The sequence below is a fragment of the Gopherus evgoodei genome, unplaced genomic scaffold (genome assembly GCF_007399415.2).
Source record: "Gopherus evgoodei ecotype Sinaloan lineage unplaced genomic scaffold, rGopEvg1_v1.p scaffold_31_arrow_ctg1, whole genome shotgun sequence".
Lineage (NCBI taxonomy): Eukaryota > Metazoa > Chordata > Testudines > Testudinidae > Gopherus > Gopherus evgoodei.
Window position 1 is genome coordinate 3,936,656 of NW_022059983.1, and position 27,709 is coordinate 3,964,364.

The 27,709-nt window shown below is 48.1% G+C and overlaps 1 protein-coding gene across 1 annotated transcript; it reads right to left on the reverse strand.

Moving 5' to 3' along the window:
- Positions 1 to 4,890: 4,890 nt before the first annotated feature.
- On the reverse strand, positions 4,891 to 27,633 carry LOC115640540 (trypsin-like). The gene is made up of 5 exons (XM_030543388.1): positions 27,594 to 27,633; positions 25,031 to 25,190; positions 7,278 to 7,531; positions 5,307 to 5,443; positions 4,891 to 5,052 (listed from the first exon to the last, which is right to left on the reverse strand). The coding sequence occupies exons 1-5, from the start codon at positions 27,631 to 27,633 to the stop codon at positions 4,891 to 4,893; spliced, it is 753 nt and encodes a 250-aa protein (XP_030399248.1).
- Positions 27,634 to 27,709: the final 76 nt, after the last annotated feature.

A 27,709-nucleotide genomic window follows, 5' to 3' on the forward strand; every position in this document is an offset into this window, starting at 1 on the left:
CGAGATAGGGGCCCCGTTGCGCCGGGCACTGCGCAGACCCCGACCGAGATAGGGGCCCCGTTGCGCCGGGCGCTGCGCAGATCCCAACTGAGATCGGGGCCCCGTTGCGCCGGGCGCTGCACAGACCCTGACCGAGATAGGGGCCCCGTTGTGCCTGGTGCTGCGCAGACCCCGACCGAGATCGGGGCCCCGTTGTGCCTGGTGCTGTGCAGACCCCGACCAAGATCGGGGCCCCGTTGTGCCGGGTGCTGCGCAGACCCCGACCGAGATCGGGGCCCCGTTGTGCCGGGTGTTGCACAGATACCTAGAAGAAGTGATGGTCCGTGCCCTGAAGCATTTACAATCTAAGTAGGCAAAAGTTCCTTCCCATTTTACATATTGCACATTCATTGCCTCACCTCCTAATGGGGGGGGGGGGAAACTGAGGCAAAGAGCAGGGAAACGTCCTTGCTCAAGGTCACACAGCTAAGGCAGGAATACAGTTGTGTGCTCCTCCCATGGGGCACTACTGTTGCTCCCTGAAACTGCAGGCCACAACATCCCTCAGTCAGTGCCTTAGTTTCCCCTTCTGAATAGGGGGAATAACAGCTTTGCCTCGCCTCACAGTCACAAATAAACACCTTAAATATTGTGAGGTGCTCAAATTGGATACTAATGGGGGCCATGGCAGGTACCTAAGGCAGAACTAACATGGTTCGTTCCCCTAGAACAGGGATCTCAAACTCAATTTACTTTAGGGCCAGTGCCAGTCCTCAGATCCTCCCAGCGGGCCAATAATGTCACTGAAGATGGTGTTCAGAAAAGAAAACATTTATATTGTATTGTTTATTTCATATTTCATAGCAATAATCAAACTGTCATAGAACTTTATACAATTCTTCACCTGCCAGAGAGTTTTTAGTGTTTGCCAGGCACCAGGCAACACTTCAGTTCTGTCAGTTTGTTGATGTTCGGCCTCAGTGATTGAGCAGTTTGAAACCTTCAGGGTAGCAGCAAGGTGTGCATCAGATAGTTGTGCTTGGTAGTTTGACTTGTTTATACTCATTGTGGAAAAAAGTGACGCTGCCTCCACGGCTGACTCTGCCCGGCAACTAATGATGCTGCCTCCATGGCTGACTCCACCTGGTGACTAGTGATGTTATCTTTGTCCATCTCCCCCAGCCAATGGGAGCTGTGGGGGACGGTGCCTGCAGCAGACATTGCCGGCAGCGTGTCTACATGCGTCTTTCCTCCGCTGGCCACAGTGGGGAGGTTCTCGGGCTGCAGATGGCCCATGGGCCAGGACTTTGAGACCTCTGCTCTAGAAACTGTGCCAGTTAAAGAAGGATGCCCCTTAGCCAGGGTAGTATTAAAATAATCACAATTCGGATCCTGGAAAATCAGGAGATTTTGCTTAAAAATCATGAGGTTTTTTTTTAAATAAATGTTTTGTTCCTTTAGGATTCTGACCCTTTCTGAGTGGGAGCTGTCTCATTTTCCCAGCTTTTCTCCTCAAACACCAGGCCGAAGAATGTCCTTGTTTCTTTTGTTTTCACAAGAGGATGCTGAAATTCCCTAGTAAGCTCCTGAATTCAAGAGCTTAGGAGTCAAGAAAAAATTGCAGTGTCCAGCTCTTCTCTGCCCCCAGGAGGGCTAGAAACTCATTTTCTTTTACAATGAAAGCTGAGCATCTCTCCAAATCACCTGACTGCCCCAATAGGGGCTCTTAACAAGACACCTAAAAGCACAAAAGGGGCAATAAAATCACACGAATTGGACAGTGCTGGTCCCCCAGCAGGGACAGTGTGTTATGAACCCCAGGGCCACTTTTGCATGATGTATAAGTTGCTTTCGTCTCTGGCAGAGTTTTGCTTCCGCTATCCCACGCCACTGAGGAGGCATCTGGGTTTACAAGGCTGTAAGGAGACAATCAGACCAGGTCTCCGAGCTGTCTGCTTGACAGAGAGACAAAGGAGGGTGAGGGAATATCTTTGATTGGTGAAAGAGATGAGCTTTCGAGCCACCCAGAGCTCTTCTTCTCGTTGCTTGATGCAATACATGCTGAGCGGCATTATGAGTGGCACATAAAAAGCAGGAGCTGTGGAGCAGCATTGCCAACTGGTGAAAAATCAGGAGCCTGCCCTCCCTCAAAGTCATGAGATTGACGGAAAAAATCATGGGATTTTTTTGTTTCAAATGTTGGGCTCTTTTTATTTGCCTCCAGCTCCTGAAGTGTTAGGGCCGATGTCCCCAAACTTTTTACATCTCACCCTCCCTTACCCCATCCGTGTCACTCCACAAGCCATGGTTGGAGGGGGGGGGTGTGTGGACAGAGGTAAGGGGGGCAAGGCTGGGGCCAGAGCTGTGGCTTGGCCAGAAGCCAAGAACTGAGGTGGGGGCCACATCTGAGGGTGGGTCTGGAGCCGGGAGCGGAGCTGCGATTGGGGTATGTTTTTATTTTTTTCTCCTAGAGGAAAAGCTAAGATCTTCATGCATTGTCATGATTAGCATTAGCTGAATTCTTCGAGATGAATAGTTTTTTTGCTGAAAAATGCAGTTTGGGGGTCAACTATTTTGCGCTTACTGTCGAATTAGGCAAACAGTTTCAGCTGACCAAAATAATAGATTTTTTTTTCTAAAAAGACAAAACATTTTGTTTAGATGTTTTCCAGATGAAACACTTCAACTTTTGTTTCAAAACAATGTTTCGGTTTGTAATTTAGCTAGATTTATTCAAAAACCACACAAAAAAGAAACCAAAACCACCTGAAAATGAAACAAAACAATACCCCCAACCTCAATCATTCAACATACAATTATTTTTTTCTGTTTTTAATTTCAGTGAGAAAAAAACCAACAAAAATCCTTTTAGGGCTGATCTGAAATTATTTGTTTTTCTCAGATTTTTTTTCATTTTGGCCACCGAGTTGAATAATCCATTATTAGCTCATCTGTAATCATAACACCAGCAACTGGGGGGTCATGATTAAATCTTCAGAGTTGTCAATGTTGTGTATGTTTGTAATTGGTAGGTATAAAGTGTGTCATCTATTACCATGGAGGTATAACAACATCATTATACTGCACATAAAAGTGGCTGGAAAACGGATTTTTTTTTTCCTATGAGAAATTTTGATTGAAAAGCTGTTGGTTTTTAATTTGACGTTTCAAACTGATTCGACGCCCCATTTCGAAATTAAAACGTCTGTCTTGCTTTGACTTAGAATATTGTTTTGGTTATAAAAGCAAAAAAACCCAAGATTTTAAGTTGAATCGTTTCATGTGTTTTTTCCCTTTGGATTTCCCTCCCACCTCAGACCTGGCATTTTGCCCCCCTCGCAAAAAAATTTTGGCTACAAGCATATTTTTTGCTGGCAAAACTTTCTCAACTGGCACGACCTGTTTGTACATAAGTATGGCCACATGAGTCAAACCAATGATCCACGTAGCCCAGTAATCTGTCTTCTGACAGTGTCTGGTGCCAAGTGCTTGAGAGGGAATGAACAGAACAGGCAATCAATGAATGATTCATCCTCTGTCATCTACTCCCACCTTCCGGCAGTTCGAGGCTTAAGGTCACTCAGAGAATAGGGTTGCCTTCCCGACCATCCTGGCTAATAGCCATTGATGGACCTATCCTCCAGGAATGTATCTAGTTATTTTCTGAACCCTGTTATAATTTTGACCTCACAACATCCCCTGGCAATGAGTTCCACAGGTTGACTGTGCATTGGGTGAAGAAGTATTTCTTGTTGTTTGTTTTAAACCTGCTGCCTATTAATTTCATTGGGTGACCTCTAGTTCTTGTGTTACGAGAAGGGGTAAATAACACTTCCTGATTTATTTTCTCCACATCCGTCATAATTTTATAGAGCTCCTTCATATCCCCCCGTAGGTGTCTCTTTTCCAAGCTGAACAATCCCAGTCTTTTTAATATCTCCTCAGATGGAAGTTGTTCCATACCCCTCATCATTTTCATTGCCCTTCTCTTCACCTTGTTCTAGTCTAATATATCTTTTCTCAGATGGGGCAACCAGAACTACACAAAGTATTTGAGGTGTGGTCATACCATGGATTTATATAGAGGCAATATGATATTTTCTGTCTTATGATCTATCCCTTTACTAATGGTTCCTAGCATTCTATTAGATTTTTTTTAATTGTTGCTGCACATTGAGTGGATGTTTTCAGACACCTATCCACAATGACTCCAAGATCCTTTTCTTGCATGGTAATGGCTAATGTCGACCCCATCATTTGATATGTATAGTTGGGATTATGTTTTCCAACATGCATTACTTTGCGCTTATCAGCGCTGAATTTCATCTGCCATTTTGTTGCCCAGTCACCCCCAGTTCTGGGAGATCCCTTTGCAACTCTTCACAGTCTGCTTTGGACTTAAGTAGCTTGAGTCATTTTGTATCATCTGCAAACTTTGCCACCTCACTGTTTACTCCTTTTTTCCAGGCCATTTAGATAAAGCTGTTATGTATGCCATGCCCACTCAGTGTTTAAGCCACACCCACTCATTGTGGTGCTCTGTGCCCCTCTTCTGGTGGCTGGGATGCATCTAGAAGTTGATAAGCCTTCTTACAGAGGTGGTTCTTTTAGCTCAGGCAGCAATGGCCCAGGATTTTAGATGTAGAGGTCGTGGGTTCGAGCATCACTGTCAGCATCCCACATGGGTGCATCGACAGCAAGGCTTCCTATGGGGAGGGGAAAGAGGGGCAATGTCTCAGATGGAAGAAGAGAGCAGATGCAGACAAGAAAGTGACAGGGGCTGGTAGATCCGATCCTAGTGCAAAGGAGGCAATGAGCCACGGGTGTGTTTCACACTGTTTATTACAGGAATCTGTTTTCTGGGGAAGGGACAGTGGCAGCTGTGGCTTGCTTCTAGCAGGCGATGGAGGCTCAGTTGCTGGAATTCTCCCTTATTGTGTCCTGGATCCAGTCGGTGAATCTGCAGACTTTGGTGTAGACGCCCGGCTTGCCTTTTGTTGCGCAAACCTGTGATCCCCATGAGACGATGCCCTGGAGTTTCCCGTTGCAGACCAGCGGGCCGCCGGAGTCACCCTGCACGAGGAGTGGGGGGAAAGAGGGATGAGGAAGTGGGGAGAGACAGCAAAACCATTTCCATGGTAATGATAAGACCACCGAGCTTGCATCATCATTAGATCTCAAAGAACTTTACAAAGGAGATCGGGATCCGGTTGAGATGCATTTCCAGTTCTGATGGAAAATTCCCAAGAGGTGACCTGGGGGTTTGCTCTCATTTGAGGGGTCCCCCTTCCCCACACTGTCCTCAGCACTGCGCCCCCCCCCCTTACCTGGCAGGAATCCACACCTCCTTCCTTCACCCCAGCACACAGCATGTTTTTGGTGAGGGCGCCGGGGTAAGATTTATCGCAGTCCGCGTTGCTCTGGATGTAGACTTTCCCACATTGCAGAATGTTGGGGTACTGCACTGGAACAAAAAGTCCCCAGAAGTTCACTGATGAGTTAAAGGGTGACAGAAAACGCTTTCGCCCATCTAGACGCAAAGCAGCATCTATGTCTCAGTCACCACTCAGCATTTTGATTCCAAGGGGAGCTCCATCTGAGAAAGAATTGGGGCTGTGTGATAAATTCTAACTTATGGGAGCAAAATCTTTCCCTGGGAATTTCAGAGAGGCCTAGGTGAGTTAGGTGCACAAAATCCCAGCCTTCGTGGGTAGGGTTGGCGGCAAAAGGGGGAGGAGAGTGGGGATTGCAACATTGTTTCCAAATGTTTTTTTTTCACAGTTGTGTCACTGAAAATAAAAAATGCATCAAACGTTTGAAATTTGGAAATCATGTCAAAATTTGGAAATCTTGCCAACTTTTTGAAATCTGGGGAATATTTGGAAATTTGGACTCTCACTGGAATTTCAAAATTTGGAAGCTTGTTGAGATTTTGAAACGTGAAATCTTGGTGAAATTTGGCAAGCATGTCGAAAGATCAAAACTGCCTTGCAAATCTCATTGAAATATTGAAATCTGGTAGTCACACTGAAAAACTGAAATTTGCAAATCTCATCAGAATTTCTAAATGTTCAACATTTGACCAGTCAGTTGAAAAGTAGATGAGAAATGGTCACAAAAATTGTAGATACATGGCAGTGAATATTAGGTAGGGAGGACCTCAGACTAGAAAAATGTTGGCTTTGAAATAAAGGGACAAACACAGAAACATCTGATTTGCTACTGTCACAGAATTCAAAGTGCCTCAGAAAGTATCTGTATATCCACACATTCATCTGTCTTCACACATACCTATCATTTATCCATCTATCTTCATACACATCCATCATTCACCCTCATCCATCTCTCTTCAGACACTTCCATCCATCCATCATGATGCACATCTATCTATCTATCTATCTATCCATCTATTTATCTAGTACCAATGTGGACACAAAAACAAATAGATAAAAACTGGACACTAGGAAGTTTAGACTTGAAATTAGACGAAGGTTTCTAACCATTAGAGGAGTGAAGTTCTGGAACAGCCTTCCAAGGGGCGTAGTGGGGGCAAAAGATGTATCTGGCTTTAAGATTAAGCTTGATAAGTTTATGGAGGGGATGGTATGATGGGATAGCCTAATTTTGGCAATTAATTTGGCAATTGATCTTTGATTATCAGTAGGTAAGTATGCCCAGTGGTCTGTGATGGGATGTTAGATGGGATGGGATCTGAGTTACTACAGAGAATTCTTTTCTGAGTGCTGGCTGGTGAGTCTTGCCCACATGCTCAGGGTTTAGCTGATCACCATATTTGGGGTCGAGAAGGAATTTTCCTCCAGGGCAGATTGGCAGAGGCCCTGGAGGTTTTTCGCCTTCCTCTGCAGCATGGGGCACGGGTCACTTGCTGGAGGATTCTCTGCACCTTTAGGTCTTCAAATCACAATTTGAGGACTTCAATAACTCAGACATAGGTCAGGGGTTTGTTACAGGAGTGGATGGGTGAGACTATGTGACCTGCATTGTGCAGGAGGTCAGAGTAGATGATCATAATGATCCCTTCTGACCTTAAAGTCTGTCTGTCTATCTATCTATCTATCATGGCCAGGAACATCTATCTAATGGTATATCTACCCAGTGCATGGCTGCCGTAGTATGTCAGAGGAGCTCCAGATAGGTCTGAAAGGCCATTGCAAAGGTGTTCCAAGAACTCTCACTGCAGAACATCTGTGGTGCTTGCCCTCATTCTGCAGGACCCCATATTCCCTCCACCTCCCTTCCGCCCCCTGCCAGCACCCCATTGCAGATTGCTCCTGTACCTTTAGGGGTCTGGGTTGTGCCCCATCCGGACACCAGGCATTCCGTGTTGGGTTCAGGGCATCTGTCAGGCAGGCCGATGGTTTTGACGTAGTTGTTGAGGTTGGCGGTGTTCTGCAGCTTCAGCAGCATGATGTCGTAGTCGTGCGAGGTGAGGTTGTAGTTGGGGTGAGGGAAGGATTGGGTTGATTTGATGCACTGCTCCGTCCCCTCACTGGCCTTCAGGCTGTACTCCCCCAGGCGAATGGAGATGGGGCTGTAGCAGTGACACGGAACAGGGAGCAAGATAAAAATAGCTGAACCCTCGCCCGGGACCTCCCCTCTTCCCACCTTTCCTCCTTCTACAGCTGTGGGCTCTCTCCTGAGTAGCAGTGACTCCGAAAAAGATTTGGGGATCATGGTGGGTAATTGGTGGTACACAAGCTGTGGCCCAAACAGCTAATGCAGTCCTGGGAGGCATAAACAGGGGAACCTTGAGTAGGAATCATAGATTATTAGGGTTGAAAGGGACCTCAAGAGATAATCTAGTCCAACCCCCTGCTCAAAGCATAACCAATTCCCCAATAGCCCCCTCAAGAATTGTACTCACAATGTACAAACCACTGAGCTATCCCTCCTCTCCACACAGTGGTTATTTTACCTCTATTTGGCCCTGGCGTGACCATAGCTGGAATTCTGTGTCCTCAATTCAAGAAGGATTTTGATCATTTGGAGAAGGTTCAGAGAAGAACCAGGAGAATGATTAAAGGATTAGAAAACCTGTCTTACAGTGACAGACTCCAGAAGCTCAATCTAGTTAGTTTAACAAAGAGAAGGTGAAGGTGTGACTTGATCCCAGTGTATAAATACCTAGATATGGAACAAATATTTAACTACGGGCTCTTCAATCTAGCAGAGAAAGGTCTAACACAATCCACGAACTGGAAGCTGAAGCTAAACAAATTCAAATGGGAAACAAAGCACAAATTTTGAATGGTGAGAGTAATTAACCAGTGGAACAATTTACCAAGGGGTCTGGTGGTGGATCTGTCATCACTGGGAATTTTTAAATCAAGACTGGAGCTGAGACTAGATGATCACAATTGTCTGTTCTGGCCTCGGGATATATGACTCTGTGAATCTAAACTGCTCGGAATATGGTGATTCTTTTTGCAAGAATTTAAATAAAAAACAACCCAAAAAAACATTTTTCCCACCTGTTTTTGTAAAAATTTCCACTTGAAAATTTTTGGATGAAAACGAATTTTTTTGTTTAAATGTGAAAAATATTTTCAGTTAAAAATGTTCTTTGAATATCAGCTCTGCTAAAAAAAAGTCGAATTTTTAATACCATTTTTGATCTTTCCCACAAAGTTTTTCAGAAATGTTTTTGGTAAAATGCTTCACTTTTTGAAAATGTTTTTGGTAAAAAAAAATCCATTTTTGTGTCACTATTTTCAGAGAAAAAATTGTTTTAAAAGAAACTTTTGGGGTAAAAATTGTGATGTTTTAAATACCTTTGGGGTGTGTGTGTGTGTGTGTGTGTGTGAGATCCGTTTTCCGAAAAATGCTTTTGGTAAAAATTTTGAAACCCATTTTTGGTGAAAAACAGTTGCAAAAACAATTTACAGGGTGTTTTGGTTTCAAATACCCTTTTGGTTAAAAAGAAATAAATCATTTTTTGAAAACTGTTTTTGATTAAAAGGCCTGTCTTTGAATACCATTTTCTGTCCAAAAAAATCATTTTTGAGAACCATTTGTGGTACAAGTGATGGTTTTTGTTCAAAAACTGAGAAATTTAGCTGCAAATGAGACTGCTTAAAAATTCCGTCTGATAAAAAGTCATTTTTTCATCTAAAATTACTTTTCAGCTGAAAAATGGTGGCCATATCTACAACTGTCAAACCACAAGAGCTAGTAATCCCATAACTCTTCACAATGGGAGACTAGTGCATAGCACATACTGAATAACATGTTTGTGATGCTGTGTGTGAAAAGCACAACAAAGGACTAACACAAGCCCCTCCATTTTAGTAAGGAAGCTGGCTAGCCTAAAGGTTATGGTAACATTATGCTGCTCTCGGGGGAGCTAAATTCCATTCCCTCTTTTGGCAAGTCATTTAAATTCTCTGTGCCTTAGTTTCCCCATCTCTACACTGCCCTAGTTCTGAGGATTGTTTGAAAGATAAATACAACTGTGATACCACAGTGCTGGGAGCCATGTAAGGGCTTTAAAGTGATCAACAAAGAGCTGTGTTTAAAGCTTCATTTCTTCACAGCTCAGGGATTCTTTTTGCTGTTCACCCAACTCTATTAATTATAATTATGCTTAATGGACTATGGGAATATAATTATTATTATTATCATCATTATATAATTATAATATATATATAATAGTCCAAACATCGCACACGCATGAACATAGCTGTGAGAAAGTGAAGCAAATGACATTAACCGCAGATGAGGAAACTGAGGCAGAGACTGATTACAATCTGAAGTCAATTGCACAGCAAGGACAATGAGCTGTGAATTTCATCTCAGCCCCATAAACCAGGAGATTCTTCCAGGCTCCCAACAATATCTTCTCATCCTAGAAGAGCCAATCTAGTATGCTGCTTTTGTGCATTTTTTCTGGAGTCCTTGGCTGGGTTTGTACTACCATTAGGGCAGGTTAAAAATGCATATTTTTTGAGGGAGTATTGGATTTCTGGCTCAATAAAATTTTTCACACCAATTTCCCACTGAAAAAGCCAATTTTTGTCCAAAAAAAATGCCCAAAACGGTTAAAAATTTGGCCACATATAGATAGATAGATAGCTTTATTCTAAAATGGCACCACTGCACTTCATAAGAGTTATAGCATGGGAACCTTGAGTCCTCCCCTCCACCCACATTGTCCTCTACTTTCCAGGGTCTCCAGCTGGTCTACAGCTCCCATGATGCTCTGCAGCAGTGCAACATTTAACCCTAAAAGCAGGTTGCATCACGGGAGATACAGACCAACCAGGGAACCCAGCCTATAGAAGAGAATGGAAGCATAATGCAACCCAACTACACCTCCTGTGATACACTGTGGCCATGTGATATTAACATTTGTCAGCTCACCCTATGCTAGAGGAGACACTGTAGTGCATCTATGATCATGGGAGATATAATCCAACCAGGAAATCCAGCCTATAGAGGAGAATACAAGTGGAGAGGTGTGAGACACCCAGACAACATCTCTCATAAGGCACTGAGGTGACTTTCCATATCGAAATATTTCAGATCTTAGATTTTTTGTTAAAAAAGCCCTCAACATTTCCTGTGGAAAATTGTGCACAAAGATGATTTTTTCCCCTCCGTTTTCACTGGAGGGAAAAAAAAAATTATTTTCTCACTAGCCCCAGCTGCACACACCTCTCCAGAGGGAGGGGAAGGGCAGATGAGCCCGGCTCCCTTTGCAAAGTCTCCTAATCCTCTGTCTTTCCACGCAGGGCGCTTTTAAGCAGAGGCGCCAGCAGCTCATTGTGGCTGGGTGGTGATTGCAACCAGAGGCAGGTCACAAAGCTGCCGAATGAGATTTATCATCCCAAGAAATCTGGTGACTAAGGCCTACTCTGGCTGACAAAAGCAGCCCAATGTAAATAATTACTGACCTGATTTGAGTGAGGGCTTAACCAATTTCAGTGTGTCCACATTGTAGGGAGAAGGGTGTCCCACCAGTTCATCTACATAGGGTGATCAGACAGCAAATGTGAAAAAGTGGGACAAGGGGTGGGGGGGTTATAGGAGCCTATATAAGAAAAAGATCCAAAAATTGGGACTGTCCCTATAAATTCGGGACATCTGGTCACCCTACATCTACACCAGTGGTGCCCAAACCTTTCCTCTCACGTTCCCCTGACCAGTAATTGGTGTCCATGGCCCCCAGGCCGGGAGCAGAGTCATGGCCAGGCTGGGGGCTGTGGCCAGGAGCAGAGCCACTGTGATAAATGAAGGGGGGACAACCAGCTAGCCAGTAGCTATACAATCCCTCTTACTAGCTGTTCTCTGATTGCTCTACTTGTAAAGGGTTAAAAGGTCTCACTGCTATGCAGAGGTAAAAGGAAGTGAGTGGGCACCTGGCCAAAAGAGCCAATGAGAAGGCTAGAACTTTTTAAAATTGAAAAAAGACCCCCCCCCCCCCCCCCGATTTGTCTGCCCATAGTTATTCTCCTGGGGAGAGGCAGACAGGGCAGAGCGATGCTGTAGGAAGCTTGGGGCCCGGTATGAAAAATCCTCGGTATCATACCTAGAAACCACTCATTTCAAACCCCAGATATGTAAGTAGATCAGGAAATGTCTAGGAAGACGTGATTAGATTTAACTCTTTTTATTTCTTTATGGCTGTGGTAAACCCAGGTGCTTTTGTTTTGCTTGTAACCTTTAAGCAGGACCTCAAGAAAGCGATAAATGCCTGAGTTTCCAAATGTATTTTCTTTCTTTTTTAAAAAGAAGATTTACCCGTTTTAAGAACAGGATTGGATTTCTGTGTCTTAAGAGGTGGTGCACATTTAGTTAGCTGGTGAAAACAGCTGATATCCTTTTTTTTGGTCTTTCTCAGCTCTTCCCCGGGTGTGTGTGTGTGTGTACGAGCTTGAGGGTACCCCACAGGAAGGAATTCCCAAGTGCGCTTTCCTGGGCTCTCCAGAGGGGTCTGCACTTGGGGTGGTGGCAGTATTTACCAATCCAAGGTCAGAGAAAAGCTGCACCCTTGGGAGTTTAATACCAGGCTGGAGTGGCCAGTGTTAAGTTTTAGAATCCTTGCGGGCCCCACTTCCTGCACTCGGAGTGCCAGAGTGAGGAATTAGTCTTGACAGCTGTAGTAGGGTTGCCAACTTTCTATTTGCAGAAAACCGAACACTCTTGTCCCACCCCTGTCCTGCCCCCTTATTTGAGGCCCGCCACCTCACTCTCCCCTCCCCCATCACTTGCTTTCCCCACCCTCGCTCACTTTTGTGTTTTTACCGGGCTGGGGCAGGGGTGCAGGAGGGGGTGAGGGTTCTGGCTGCGGGTGCAGGCTCTGGGATGGGGCAGAGGATGAGGGGTTTGGAGGCTGGGATGATGCTCCAGGCTGGAGCAGGGAGTTGGGGTGTGGGAGGGAGTGAGGGCTCCGGCTCCGACTGGGGGTGTGGGTTCTGAGGTGGGGCCAGAAATGAGGGGTTCAGCGTGTGGCAGGAGGCTCTGTGCTGGGGCAGTGGGTTGAGGTGTGGGAGGGACTGAAGCCTCCGGCTGGGGGTGCGGCCAGGCATGAGGGGTTTGGGATTCAGGAGGGGGCTCTGGTCTGGAGCTGAGGGGTTCGGAGTACCGGAGGGGGTTCATGGGTGGGGCAGGGAGTTTGAATGCAGGAGGAGGTGTGGGGTGAGGAGTCTAGGGTGGGGCCAGCATTGAGTGGCTTGGGGTGCAGAAGAGGGCTCTGGGCTGGGGGGTGGATCCAAGGGGTGCAGAGTGTGGGAGGGGCCTCAGAGGTCTGGCAGGGGGTTCTGAGCTGGGGCAGCAGGTTGGGGTGCAGGAAGGAGTTTGAGGTGCAGGCAGGCAGTGGTGAGGTCAGGGAGGCTCTACGCGCTGCTCCCTGAGCACCCGCTCTGCAGCTTTCGTTGGCTGGGAACCATGGCCAATGGGAGCTGCGGAGGCGGTGTCTGTGGGTGGGGGCAGTGCGCAGAGCCCCATGGTCACCCCTGCGCTTAGGAGCCGGAAAGATATGCTGGCAGGGCAGAAGGACCCCCTGCTGCCGAAGACCCAGAGCGGAAGAAGCTCCAGGGGCCTGGACCCCACGAGACTTTTCTGGGGCCCCTGGAGCAAGTGAAGGATCCTGCTCCAGGGGCCCTGAAAAACTCTTGTGGGGGCCCCTGAGGGGCCCGGGACCTGGGGCAAATTGCCCCACTTGCCCCACCCCCTCTGGGAGGCCCTGTCCAGAAGAGGCAAGACTCTAAATGTTAACCTCCTCAGCAAATCCGCTTGGGCTTGTGCTGTGTCTTGCTGCAGAACATCTTTTCTATAATAAAATAAATTAGAGCCAGCTCAGATCTGCTCCAGGACATCTGGCAAAAGGGAAACAGGGTGGAATTCGTCACATGCAATATGCTTAGGCCTGGGAGGATATGATTTTTATTCATCAGTGGCAATTGCACTGCACACACATGAACCGTGGGGAAAACATTTCCATGGATGATGATCAAAATATAGCGAAAGGCAAAGTAAGAAAAGTGCGGCTCGAGCCGTTTGGTTTTCAGGCTTTTTGCTTTGTCCGGATCGACATGCGATGCCGGCAATTTGTGTTTAACAGCTACAAAGCTTTAACTTTTTGACTCCCCACGTCTACTGCTGTTAAATAATCGTCTGATTCCTCCCCATTGTCTGCCCCCCCGCAATGACGAAAATTTAAATAACTAAGAACAGGGGGAAAAAGATGCTAGAAATGTATCATTTTGCAAAGTACAAAGTACAAAGAAGCATCAATATTGCCCTTCAAAATGATCAAAAAATAAAAGCCAAATTCTGCCACGCCCAAAGCTGCAGGAGGGTAGGCTGGCTGGATCATGGATCTGATATGGGTTGAAGGCTGGGAGATACCTGGCCAGGTGGCTCCCTGTGTCTGAAATGGGGTGAGGAGATGGGGGATGCTGGGCTAACAAACAAGCAACAAAACACCGCCCACAATATATGTATTTTGATGTTATCGTTTTCCTTACCTTATCCTCACGCGGCCCAAGCTGAACTACAGGGGTGGGAATTGGCAAGCGCTCCAACGTGTCCTAGGTTGCGTCACTGGCATATTAAATCTTTGAACTGGCAGAACAAAAACCAGCCAGGACGGTTGAAAACTGGTCAGGTGGCAATCCTAGAAGTCGGGGGAGGGAATATACCAGGCTAGACGGACCATGTGTCTAAGCTAGATTCATAGAGGTATAGATTCCAAAGCCAGAATGGTTCATTGTGATCATCTAGACTGCCTCCCTGCAGAGCTCAGGCCAGAGACCTGCCCCAAAACTAATTCCAAAGCAGATCTTTTAGAAAAACGCCCAGTGTTGATTTAAAATCTTTCAGTGATTGAGAACCCGCTATGACCCTTGGTAAATTGTTCCCATGGTTAATTAAGCCATCTTTTCTGTCTGAATTTGCCTAGCTTCAGCTTTCAGCGGCTGGGTGGTGTTAGACCGCCTCGTGAGATTGATGAGACCATTAGCAAATATTTGTTCCTCATGTAGGTGCTTATAGACGGGGATCACGTCACCCATGACCCTTCTCTTTGTTAAGCTTTGTTAAGGCAGATGAAATTCGATGTGGATAAATGCAAAGTAATGCACACTGGAAAACAAAATCCCAACCACGCGTGTACAATGAAGGGATCTAGCTGTTGCCACTCAAGAAAGAGATCTTGGAGTCATTGTGATAGCTCTCTGAAAACACCCGCTCAGTGTGCAGCGGCAGTCAAAAAAGCAAACAGAATGTTGGGAATCATTAAGAAAGGGATAGATAATAAGACAGAAAATCTCATATTGTCTCTATAGAAATCCATGGTATGCCCATCCACTGAACACCATGTGCAGATGTGGTCGCCCCACCTCAAAAAAGGTTGGAAAAGGTTCAGAAAAGGGCAACAAAAATGATTAGGAGAATGGAACAGCTTCTGTATGAGGAGAGATTAATAAGACTGGAACTTTTCAGCTTGGAAAAGAGACAATTAAGGGAGGATATGACAAAGGTCTATAAGATCATGACTGTTGTGGAGAAAGTAAATAAGGAAGTGTCATTTACTCCTTCTCATAACACAAGAACTAGGGGTCACCTAATGAAACAAACAAGCAGCAGGTTTGAAACAAACAAAAGGAAGTATTTCCTCACACAACGCACAGTCAGCCTGTGGAACTTCTTGCCAGAGGATGTTGTGAAGGCCAAGACTATAACAGGGCTCAGAAAAGAACTAGATCAGTTCCTGGAGGATAGGTCCATCAATGGCTATTAGCTGGGATGGGCAGGGATGGTGTCCCTAGCCTCTGTTTGCCAGAAGCTGGGAATGGGCGACAGGGGATGGATCACTTGATGAGTCCCTGTTCTGTTCATTCCCGCTGGGGCACCTGGCATTGGCCACTGTCGGCAGACAGGATACTGGGCTAGATGGACCTTTGGTCTGACCCAGTGTGGCCGTTCTTATGCTGTAATAGACTGGAGTCTCGCACTCTAAGGCAGATTTTCTAACCTTTAATCGTTCTGAGGTCTCTTCTCTGAATCTTCTCCATTTTATGAGCTCATGGATCTGTTCTGGAGTGGGGACACCCACTTCAACGAGCCTCTGTATCTGATCTGGGGTGAGGGACACTGGGCTAGACAGACCCATGGGTCTGACCTGACATGGGAGGGGAGACTGGGTAAGATGGGTCCATGAGTCTGATTCAGGAGGGCAGAGAAGGGTAGTGGATACCAGTCTGCATCCAGGGCAGCAAGGAGTGGATGGGGATCCTGGCCTGGACTGGCCCATTGTTCCATCTCTAACAATTCCTGTGTTGCTCTTATATACTCCTCACATACACCTCGTTGTCCTGATACCATTGGCAGGCATTCACCATCCTCGGGTGTTCTTTGTCAGTAACGCTCATGCCAGTTGGCATAGACATGCAGGTGTGAAAATCCAGCTGGGTACACAAGACCTTTAATTGTTTCCCAGATGTCACTGGGGGCAAACTATGGAGATGGCATTCATTCAGAATAAAAGGTCTAATTCCATGTTTAATGATGGGCCAAGTATAAAATCAGACAGATTTTGGGTTTCCTCCGATTTTCCACCACTTAAGGCCACAGGATGAGTGGGATCTAGGAGTTTTGTGGACACTCCCTCCCCCACTCACATCCACATTTTTTTCCTTTTCTTTGTTTCCTTTTTCCCTTTTCTCCCTCAGGGCTGGTCCAAATATTTCATTGGAAACTCATTTTTGATGGAAAATTGTTTTTTTGACAATGCAAAATTTACTGTGAAAAGTGTCTGCTTTCTTGGAGAATTTAGACATTGCATCAAAAAGAGAACGCCCCAAAACCAGCAAGTTGTATCTAAAAATGGCAAAACTTCAGTTTGGAAATACTGCCTCAGTGCCTCATGGGAACTACAGTTTAGTCCCCCATGCCACTGTTTTCCTTTATGGGCTGGACTCCCCATCTGGACTACATCTCCCATGCTGCACTACAGCAACTCACATGTCACGGTGCATCATGAGAGATGTAGTATTTTTCAAGCACTGAAAACAGAAGGCACTTAACTCCCAAGCCCCTTGCCCCTACCCATTCCATCCAGCACAAGGATCGGTGACTAAATAGATCACACTGACACTGAAGTGACCCAATCAGATGGATCAAGGACAAGGGGCGTTTGCCGACACAATTGTGCTGGGTGCTGCACAGATCCCAGCTGAGATGAGGACATCACCACATGAGTTATACCCACAGTTATACTCTGCAGCTACCAGGGCTAGAACTTTACCTTTGTTTTAATGAAAGCTATGAACCTGCAGAATCTGTAGATGTCGTGTCGGCTGCCGACCAAACATAGTCCAGAGGCCACATCTGACCTTCCTGCACCACATCTGGCTTTGCTTCCCCAGGGGCTCATGCTTCAAGATCTAAGTTTCCCATTACAAACAGCTTCCCCGCTGCCAGTGATAATCCCATTATTTTTTTCTGCCAATCTCAGAATTTTTGAATCAATCTTGTGGAGTTTTTTTTATGCCAAACTAATTTTTGGATTCCTATCTCACGATTTTTTTCTGCCAGTCTCATGATTTTTTTTTTAATCACAGTATCATAATTTTAACCCCAGGTCATTATAATCTCATGATTTTTTCCTGCCAGTTCGGTAATTTTTAAAGCAATCTCCTGATGTTATGCCAATCTCATGATTTTTATACCAGTCTTGTTGTTTTCTGATGTTTATCTCATTTCTTGGCTAAAAAGCCAGTCTCAGGGCTTTTTATGCCAATCTGGTGCTTTTTCTCAGGGCTTTGAGGTGATGACAGCGCTGGCTTTGCAGTGAGGCAGACATCTGAAAGCAAGGGACAATCTTTTCCCTGCCTGCATTTGTGCCATACTAACCCTCTGGATTTCCAGACCTTCCTGCCCAAGGCTACAGAGAGACACCTACATAGGGCGGTTCTGTCTGCGTCTCACGTCCTCGCTCAGCATCACCTTTGTGGAATTCAGGGGAGTGAAGGCGGTTTTGAAATCGTCAGCTGTGTGGGTAATGGCAGATCCAGGCATTGAGCCACGGAGCAGAGATTTGTTGGGGAGGGAAGAGAGGTGCTGGGGGCCTGGCCCCACTGACTTCAATGGAGCTACGGCCCATTGACCCCAGCTGGGTGCCTGGCCCCATTGACTCCAATGGAGCTATGGCCCATTGAACCCAGCTGGGATCTGGCCCCATTGACTCTAATGGAGCTGCGGCCGATTGACCCCAGCTCGGATCTGGCCCCATTGACTCCAATGGAGCTATGGCCAATTGACCCCAGCTGGGATCTGGCCCATTGACTCCAATGGAGCTATAGCTGATTGACCTCAGCTGGGATCTGGCCCATTGACTCCAATGGAGCTGTGGCCAATTGACACCAGCTGGGGATCTTGCCCCATTGACTCCAATGGAGTTGCGACCGATTGACTCCAGCTGGGGATCTTACCCTATTGTGTTAATGGCCTAGAGGCGGGGGAAATGTCAGGTGGACATCGTCCTTGGAGGCTACTATGCTAACTTAATGGTGTTTAAAAGAGCCCTAACTCCAGGGAGCTGAGACCAAGGGAATTAGACAGCAGGGCAGAAGCAATCTGGGGGCGGGGCAGACAGCAAATTAGACAGAGATTTGAAAATTGATAGGACTGCAACCGAAAATACATGAAAAGGCCACTGCTACTCTGGGCTCCGTATTTACTGCAGATTGTTCATGTTATTACTGATTACAGGTGCCCCATTATGCCAGGTGCTGCACAAAGACACACCGAGACACTGCACGGCTCTGTTCCGCTCTGGGCAACACGTCCGGGGCGAGGTGCTGAGCCTCACCTCGTCAAGGTATTTCAGTGCTTAACTCCTACCCAGCGAGGCACTGAGGCCAAGAGACGCAGGGCGTTCCAGCCAAGAGGCTGGGAAATGATCTAGAAGGCAGAGGAACTGATTTTGGAGGGAAAGGCAAAAGCTGGGCTGGGCTAAGGTAGTTAGCGTGCATCTATGCCATGATAAAAGACCCATGGCATGGCTGGCCCAGGGCTTGGGCCATGGGGCTAGAAAATTGCAGTGTAGAGGTGTGAGCTCGGGCTGGAGCCCAGACTCCGAGACCCCAAGAAAAGGAGGGTCTCAGAACCTGGATCCGAACATCTCCACTGCAGTTCTTAGCCCCGCAGACCAAATCAGCTGAGACTCAGCACTGCGGGTTTTGTATCATCTGTTTCGATAGATATAAATTCCTGGGCATCCTTCGAAAATCCTGCCTCGTTAGCTGTGAGGACTATTCTCCCTGTTGCACAGATAGGGAAACTGAGGCATACAGCGGCTAAGTGACTTGCCCAAAGTCATCCAGGAAGTCTGTAACAGAGTAAGGCCTCGATCGCAGCTCTTCCCAAGTCTAGGCCAGGGGCCTAACCACAGGGCCACCCTATCACTTCACTCTCCAAGCTCCAGTCTGGCTAAGTGCTGCCCATAAGATTATAGACTCACCCTTTGGATAGCTGCCAGTCTCGTGATAGGTGCTGGAATTGCTACATTCCTGGCGCCTTCAGTCATGTCAGGACTTGACTTAGCTTTTGTTAGGGAAAACAGCAGCAGCCATCTTCCCCTAACCTCAGGGTCGCAGTCCCAGCTCTCCTCTGAATAGAACCCTGGAGTCCTGACTCTCAGTCTCTAACCACTAGACCCAGCTCCCCTCCCAGATCCAGGGATAGAAGCCAGGAGACTCGGCTTCCAGTCCTCTAACCACTAGGCCCCACTCTCCTCCCGGAGCTGGGGACAGAACCCAGGAATTCTGACTTCCAGCACGTGCCCCAGTGTAAGCACTCTACAGTGTTACTAGTAAAAAGTGACATAGAGTCCTGTGGCACCTTATAATCTAGCAGAGGTATTGGAGCATAAGCAAAGTGTCACCAGTGGTACTATACATAGCCCCCCTCCCTCCATTTCATTTGTCATTCATTACTAGGCTTGGAAGGATTCGATTTTTATTGCTAAATGTCAGTAAACCTCAATTTCACTGCCCACACACAAACCAATGAAAAAACATTTCCCTTGACAATAATCGAAATGGACAGGGGGGCAAAATGAAAAAAGATGCTGCTTGAGAACTAATTAGAGTTTCGATTTCAGGATATTTACTCTGTAGGTTTTGACGTGTGATGTTGACAATTTGTATTTTAACTTTTTGAATTTCCGGGTCTAGTGTCATTAAATAATTATTGTCTTAAGCCCCTGCTGTCTGATTCCCCTCAGAACTGTGAACATTTTAATAGATTTAAATAGGAAAAAAAATGCTTAAACCCCACAATTTTGTGAAACGTTGTAAATTGAAATCTATACAACTTACCATGGGTCATGGTGGATTCTCCATCACTGCTAACTTTTAAATCAAGAGTGGATGTGTTTCTAGGAATTATTTTGGGGCCGTTCTCTGGCCTGTGCCACAGGAGGGCAGACCAGGTGATCCCTTCTGGTCTTGGAATCTATGAATTAATTCCTCAAAAGGTTCACTTTAGTCCGGTGATTTACCAACGCAAAAGAGCTCCCGGCTGTGGGATACACATAAGGCAGGCCTAATTCACTGGACGCACAGTGCTAACTTTGCCTAGAATAGAAGAAGCATCCCAAAGACAAAATGTTCTGGACAAATGTTTTTTGGACCGTGAATAATTTACTTACTGAAAAATGCCGTTTTGGTTGCCCTTAAATTATTGGTGACTTGAACACAAATTCAATGAATAGATTTGGCCCAAGATTTTTTTTAGGGAGAGGCTTAGGTGCCATTCCGCAAATGGAAAGAAATGCATAAAGGGGATGTTGCATATGTAATATTTTTGTTTGATGTCATTCCTTTCTAGAGCTGAGCAAATCGTTTGCAACACATCATTTTTATGACATACATGGGCAGCGCGTATCGTAGGCTGAGCAAAGCAGGGCCTCCCCAAACAGCCCTGCGTGGCCTCGCCCTGAGACACCCCCCTTCCCACTTGCTGCTTCCCCCTTGGCCTCAGCCCAGGCAGGCTGCTCCTATTCTGGGAAGAGTCCTGGGGCTGGGGCTGGGGATAGGGAAGACAGCCTGTAGCTGGGAGTTGAGGTGGATGGGGCTGCCCAGTGCTGGGTTCTCCCTGGGTGCTGGGGCCGGGGCTCGGGGTGCTGGGGCTGCATTGCCGATACTGCAGAGATGGGGGCACTGTGGCTACCTGCCCTGGGCTGGGGGAGGGCTGGGGGCATTGGGACTGGAGGTTCTGGAGGCCATGGTTCTCACCCGGCGCTTCAGGGCTGGGGGCTGCGTGCTGCCCGCCTGCCTGGCACTCTGGGGCTGGAGGCATTTGCTGTTCCAAGCAAAAAATTTTTTGGCTGCACCCCCACTCCAGCCCTGGGCTCTCTCTTCCCCCCCACACCTGTACCTCCTGCCACCCCAGCCCTGGGCTCTCTCTTCCCCCCTCCACCTGCACTCCCTGCCACCCCAGTCCTGGGCTCTCTCTTCCCCCCCCACACCCGCACCTCCTGCCACTCCAGCTCTGGGCTCTCTCTTCCCCCCCCACTTGCACTCCTTGCTGCCCAGGACCGCCGAGAGCGGGTTTGGGCCCTGGTGAAAAAATTTTTCGGGCCCCCCAGCAAGGGCGGAGCAGCTAAACAGGGCCACCAGCAGCAAAAAAAAAAAGAAAAAAGAAAAAAGAAGTCCGGAATGGTGCCCTTGAAAATGTGCCGCCCCAAGCATGTGCTTGGTTTGCTGGTGCCTAGAGCCGACCCTGGGCCTGGGGCTAGGGGAGGGGGAAGGAGGGGCTCTGGACTTTGGCGAGGGAAGCGGGGGGCGGGCCGCGGGCAGAAGGGGTGGACTAGGGTGAGGGGTAGGGGAGGGAGGAAAAGAGGAGACTAAGGAGGGATATGATAGAGGTATATAAAATCATGAGTGACGTAGAGAAAGTGGATAAGGAAAAGTTATTTACTTATTCCCATAATACAAGAACTAGGGGCCACCAAATGAAATTAATAGGCAGCAGGTTTAAAACAAATAAAAGGAAGCTCTTCTTCACACAGTGCACAATCAACTTGTGGAACTCCTTGCCTGAGGAGGTTGTGAAGGCTAGGACTATAACAGGGTTTAAAAGGGAACTGGATAAATTCATGGTGGTGAAGTCCATAAATGGCTATTAGCCAGGATGGGTAAGGAATGGTGTCCCTAGCCCCTGTTTGTCAGAGGGTGCAGATGGATGGCAGGAGGGAGATCACTTGATCACTGCCTGTTAGCTTCTCTCCCTCTGGGGCACCTGGCATTGGCCACTGTCGGTAGACAGATACTGGGCTAGATGGACCTTTGGTCTGACTCGGTATGGCCGTTCTTATGTTCTTATGGGAAGGAGGGGCTCTGGACTTTGGCGGGGGAAGGGGGGGCGTGCCGCGGGCAGAAGGGGTGGACTAGGCCGAGGGGTAGGGGAGGGAGAAGGAGGGGCTCTGGACCTTGGTGGGGGAAGAGGGGGGTGGGTCGCAGGAAGGAGGAAGGGGTGGACTGGGCCAAGGGCTCGCCTCCCCAAGCCTCTGGTTCACCCACTGACAGATTGCATCTGTCTTTCCCCCTTGAACTGAGTACAAAACACTGCAAGTATAGACAAGCTTCTCCACAAGGAGAAATTCTCCCAGTTGCCAACCTGAAGCACTCAAAAATCACGAGTCAGGCCCTAAAATCATTAGAAGAGCTAGGCAAAGAATGGATTTTTCACTCATTGGCAATTCTGAAAAATCCCCCCTCCCCCCAAATTATTTTGGGTTGAACTGAAAATGAATTTTTTCTAAATTTTCAGAGAATCCAAAAGCTGAAAAAATAATCGCAGGCCAAACATAATGTTTCGTTTGTCCTGAAACTAAGTATTTCGTTTCAATCCTTTTGTGACATATTTAATTAAAAAAAAAATCCCGCAGGAAATTTCTAAACAAAAAAGTTCTTTCGAATTGAAAAATTAAGACGTGTCATTTCAAAAATGTCAGAATGTAATATTTTGATTTTTTTTCCCGAATTTTTATATTTTAGGATTTTTGCCCCTGAAGCAATTAAGTGAAATCAACATGATTAATGAAATCTGCTTTTTTAGATGAAAAATATCTGCACTGTTCACCAAAATTAAAAAAAAATGTTTTAGTCAAAAGAATTGCCCAAGTCTAGTCAAAAGATAGGCTTAAAAATCATCCGTTATTTTGAAATAAAAGATTTAAGGTTTTTTCTGTTTGTGTTCTATTTCTGGAGCAATTTGGATTCCTTTTGCTCTGCACTCATGAAGACTAGAAACTTCTGAAAAATCAAAACTGAGATTCTCTTGACTGCACCAATGGAAGCCTTAGAAAAAAAGACCAAATATTGTGGGACTTGGGATAAAACCTCTTCTTTTTCCGGAACAGCTCATAACGTGTGCTCCCAATGTATGCATTATTGGTTGGTTACAATAGGACATGTGATTTAACTCTCATCCCTGATTGGTTATATACAATAAATCATTCCATCAGAAGCAGATGCTGCATGGCCTATTGTTTCTAGCCATAATGATGCAAACTGAATCCTGGCTGATAACTTCAAAGCCATTTAATGCATTAGGATGCCCAATTCCCAGTCAAATAAATGGGAACCGGGCATCAAAATCCAGTGGCTGACTTTCAAATCCCAGCCTAACTCCAGATCATCATTACTATACTATGGTACAGTAAAGGGCTTACATGTTGGGGAAATCAGGTTTGCTAATATGCTAGAAATGACATTTATTGTGACTGGATATTTTTTAGCCAGACCATTTTTTCTGGTGAAAAATCCAGATTCGGCAACACTATTTTACCAATTTGTGTCGGTTTCCAAATGGTTCTATTAAAACCAAAATATGAAAAAATCCAAAATGTTTCATGTCGACAGTTGAAAATTTTGATTATTTTCGTTCAAAATTTCCCTTCATTTGATTTTGAAAAAACATTAAAAAACGCTCAGTATCAAAATGAAATCTTCCGTTTCAGGTCATACAAAACATTCCATCCCACCGAAACAAAAAAGTGTTGTTATACTTTTCGATTTGTTGTACATTGTGAAAAATGTGAACCCCAAACCATTTTCCCCCGATTTTTCAGCAGTGCCAGTGAACTGAAAAATCAATTCTTTGCACAGCATCGAAATGGATATCGAGGAAGAAATTTCCCTTCTGCTTCCAGAACTGCCAACCCCACACATTCCAAAGTTGTGAGTCCAGCCCCACCAAATCACGAGATTGGCGTAAAAATCAGGAAATTACTTGCAATTTTTTAAAACTACAGACCAAATACAGCAAGAAGTGCAGATTTTTATTATTTGTTTAAATTTACCACCTGGTTACAGACTCTTTCAATTTCTCAAATTTTCCAGCTTTTCTCCCCAACTAGGAAGGTGGAAACTTACTTTTCTTGTTACAATGGAAGCCAAGATACTTTCATAATGACTGGACTCCAGGGGCTGGGACTTGGAGAAAAGCACCACTAACCACTGGGGGACTATTGGTAAAATAGCAATGCTGGGCCAGATCCCCCAGTTGGTGGCAATTGGTTGTAACCCCACTGGAGCAAATTTATGCCATTTGACGATCTAGGTCACATTTCCAAGTACCCTATACCGATCAGAGCCCCATTGTGCTGAGCATTGCACAGACCCAGAGACAGACAGCCCCAGCTGAGTTTGGGGCCCTGCTGTGCTGGGCTCTGCCCAGACACAGCCAGGGACAGTCCCTGCCCTAGGTGGGATCAGGGCCCTGTCGTGCTGGGCTCTGCCCAGACACAGCCAGGCAGAGGCGGCTCTAGACATTTCGCCGCCCCAAGCACGGCGGCATGCCATGGGGGGCGCTCTGCCGGTCATCGGGAGGGCAGCAGGCGGCTCCGGTGGACCTCCCGCAGGCGTGGCTCAGGAGGGTGCACGGGTTCCGCGGTCCACTGGTCCAACCTGCGGGAGGTCCACTGGAGCTGCCTGCTGCCCTCCCGGCGACCGGCAGAGCGCCCCCGCGGCATGCCGCCCCAAGCACGCGCTTGGCATGCTGAGGCCTGGAGCCGCCCCTGCAGCCAGGGACAGTCCCTGCCCCAGCCGAGATCTGGGCCCTGTCGTCGTGGGCTCTGCCCAGACGCAGCCAGGGACAGTCCCTGCCCCAGGTGGGATTGGGGCCCTGTCGGGCTGGGCGCTGCCCAGATACAGCCAGAGGGGCCCTGCCTGGAAGCTCTTACACTCCACAAAACCAAGGCCCCAACAAAGAGCAGGAGGAGGTGAAACATGTTCCGAATCTCACACCTCCCACATCCACCAGCACAGCTAGTTATACAGCTCCCATTGCCATAGCGTCTAGGCCTCTTTCCCCTCTCCATCCCCCTGAGAAGCAGAGCAGGGCTGTTATCCCCATTGTCCAGATGGGGGAAACTGAGGCGCAGGCCGGCTCAGTGAGCTGCCCAAGGGAAGTCAGCATCGAGCAGGGAATGGAAGCTGGGTCTCCTGAGCGCCCGGCTCGTGTTCTAACCGACAGCCCCCCCTCCCTGCGTCCCCCCACCCAGCCCTTGGCTCCTTACCGCTTGGTGTCGCAGTGGGCAGCCGTCAGCACCCAACTGGGGTCAATCAACACGCCCCCGCAGCGCACGGTGTTGGGGGAGTCCATCAGGGCCACTTGGTAGGTCTGCTGGTGCCGGCCACAGGACTGTCCCCCGATGATCCGCTCGTCCTCAGCAGCCACTAAAGTGTGTGTGTGTGTGTGGGGGGGAAATGTCAGTGTCCGAACTAGGGTTGCCAACTGTCTAATTGCACCAACCTAAGCACCCTTGCCCTGCCCGTCCCACCCCTTCCCCAAGGCCATGCCCCTGCCCCGCCTTTCCTCTGAGCCTCGCCCCCACTCATTCCAGCCCCCCTCCCTACGTTTCTCGCTCTCCCCCACCCTCACTCACTTTCACCGGGCTGGGGCAGGGGATTGGGGTGGGGGCTGTGGGTTGGGGAGTGGGACTGAGAGGTTCGGAGCATGGGCTGATCCTGGGCCAAGGGTGCAGGAGGGGGCTCCAGGCTGAGCCTGAGGCAGGGGATTGGGGTGGGGGCTGTGGGTTGGGGAGTGGAGCTGAGAGGTTCGGAGCATGGGCTGATCCTGGGCCTGGGGGTTAGGGTGCAGGAGGGGGCTCCAGGCTGAGCCTGGGGAAGGAGATTGGGGTGTGGGAGGGAGTTTGAGTGCAGGAGGGGGGGTCAGGGCTGGGGCAGGGGGTTAGGGTGCAGGAGGGGGCTCCAGGCTGAGCCTGGGGCAGGAGATTGGGGTGTGGGAGGGAGTTTGAGTGCAGGAGGGGGGTCAGGGCTGAGGCAGGGGGTTGGGCTGCAGGAGGTGCTGAGGGGTGTAGACTCTGGCTGGACGGCGCTTACCATGGGTGGCTCCTGGTAGCGATAGCATGTCCAGCAGCGTCTCCTAGGCTCAGGGGCGGCCAGGCGGCTCTGCGCGCTGCTCCCACCTGCAGGCATCACTCCCGCAGCTCCCATTGGCTGTAGTTCCCTGTTCCAGGCCTCTGGGAGCTGTGGAGTCAGCTGTTGGGGTGGGTGCAGCGCGTGGAGACCCCGTGTCCGCGTCTTCTCCTAGGAGCCACTGCTGAGCTGGGCAGTGGCCCCTGGGGCTGGGCTGGGACCTGGAATGCTGCAGGGGGACAGGGCAGAGGGATGGGGGGAGCTGGGATCATGGGGGATCTATGGGGGAGTGCAGGGGTCTAGGGATTGGGGGACACTCACCCCTTGTTTGAAGATGTACAGACATGTACAGACCATATTAAACGGTTGGTGGAGGCTCCTGCTCATGGCAGAGTAGGCTCGAGTGCAGGGGATGTGGGGAGCACAGGGGATGGTGTAGGGGAGTAAGTGGGGTGGGGAGCACTGGGGATGGGGTGGAGGAGTATGTAAGGTGAGGTGAGGTGGGGTAGCGGAGTATGTGGGGTGGGGGATCACTGTGGTTGGGGGCAAGGGAGTACATGGGGCGGGGTGGGGGAGTACATGGGGTGGGAAGCCCGGGAGTAGGGCAGGGGAGTATGTGGGGTGGGGAGCACAGGGGTGGGGGTAGGGGAGTACATGGGGTGGAGAGCACAGGGGTTGGGCAGGGGAGTACGTGGCATGGGGAGCACGGATGGTGGAGCGGGCGAGTATGTGGGGTGAAGATGGGGAGTATGTGGGGTGGGGAGCACAGACATAGGGCAGGGGAGTACATTGGGGGTGCACAAACATTCTTCCTGAGCCATTAACTGCCCTTGCCCAGCCATCCCTTCATGTCTGATCCCCCCCATGTCCCTCCCCGAGAGCCAGCCCCTGAGCTGTCCCTCCGAGCTCTGCTCTGCTAGCACCTAGGGTCACCCAATGGGTGCTCGGCAATGCTGGAGCCTCCTGCCTTGCCTCACAGACAGACAGACACCCTGGTATACACACACGCATGCAGGCACACACAGTAACACATGCATGGTAACACACACATGCACATACAGTAACGCACACACACACAAGCAGTAATGCACACACATAAACAGTGACACGCACACATACAGCAACACACACATACGCAGTAATGGATAAACACATGCATGCATAGACACAGTAACACACACATGGGTATACAGTAAAACACACACACATACAGAGTAATGCACATACATATATTGTAACACACACAGTAACACATGCACAGTAACACACACACCAACACACACATACTGTAACACACGCACATGTGGTAACACACACATGCGTATACAGTAACACACTCATGCATGTGCACGTGCCCCCCACACTCATGTACACATTTAACACGTACACACACACATATACACAGCCCTGTGGCTAGACACACAGACACAGAAACACATGCATGCACATACACAAATACTTGACTTATGTATACGCACACGTGCACACACAGAGACATACACATCCCTGCACACCCTGACACAAACTCATACACAGACACTTGCACACTTGCCTGTGCCATATACAGACACACACGCACACCCTCAAGCACATGGACATTCACACAGTCACCCACACTCACAGGCGCACGCCCACACCCACAAACGCACAGCCGCCCCCTGCACGCACTCAGATGCACACTCACCCCCAGCCCCCTTTCACCTGAAGCCAGCAGCAGCATCACCGCAGCCAGCAGGACCATGTTTCGGGCGGGCGGCTCGGTAGCCTGGCCTCCTGGCTGCACGGGGCTGGGCGGCGGAGAGCCGATGGTTTATTAG

Coding starts and splice junctions, on each gene's coding strand:
- LOC115640540 (XM_030543388.1), bottom strand. CDS start 27,633: ATGGTCCTGCTGGCTGCGGTGATGCTGCTGCTGGCTTCAG. Junction 25,191..27,593: donor GATGCTGCTGCTGGCTTCAG/GTGAAAGGGGGC, acceptor CACACACTTTAG/TGGCTGCTGAGGACGAGCGG. Junction 7,532..25,030: donor GCCCACTGCGACACCAAGCG/GTAAGGAGCCAA, acceptor TCACTGCTACAG/CCCCATCTCCATTCGCCTGG.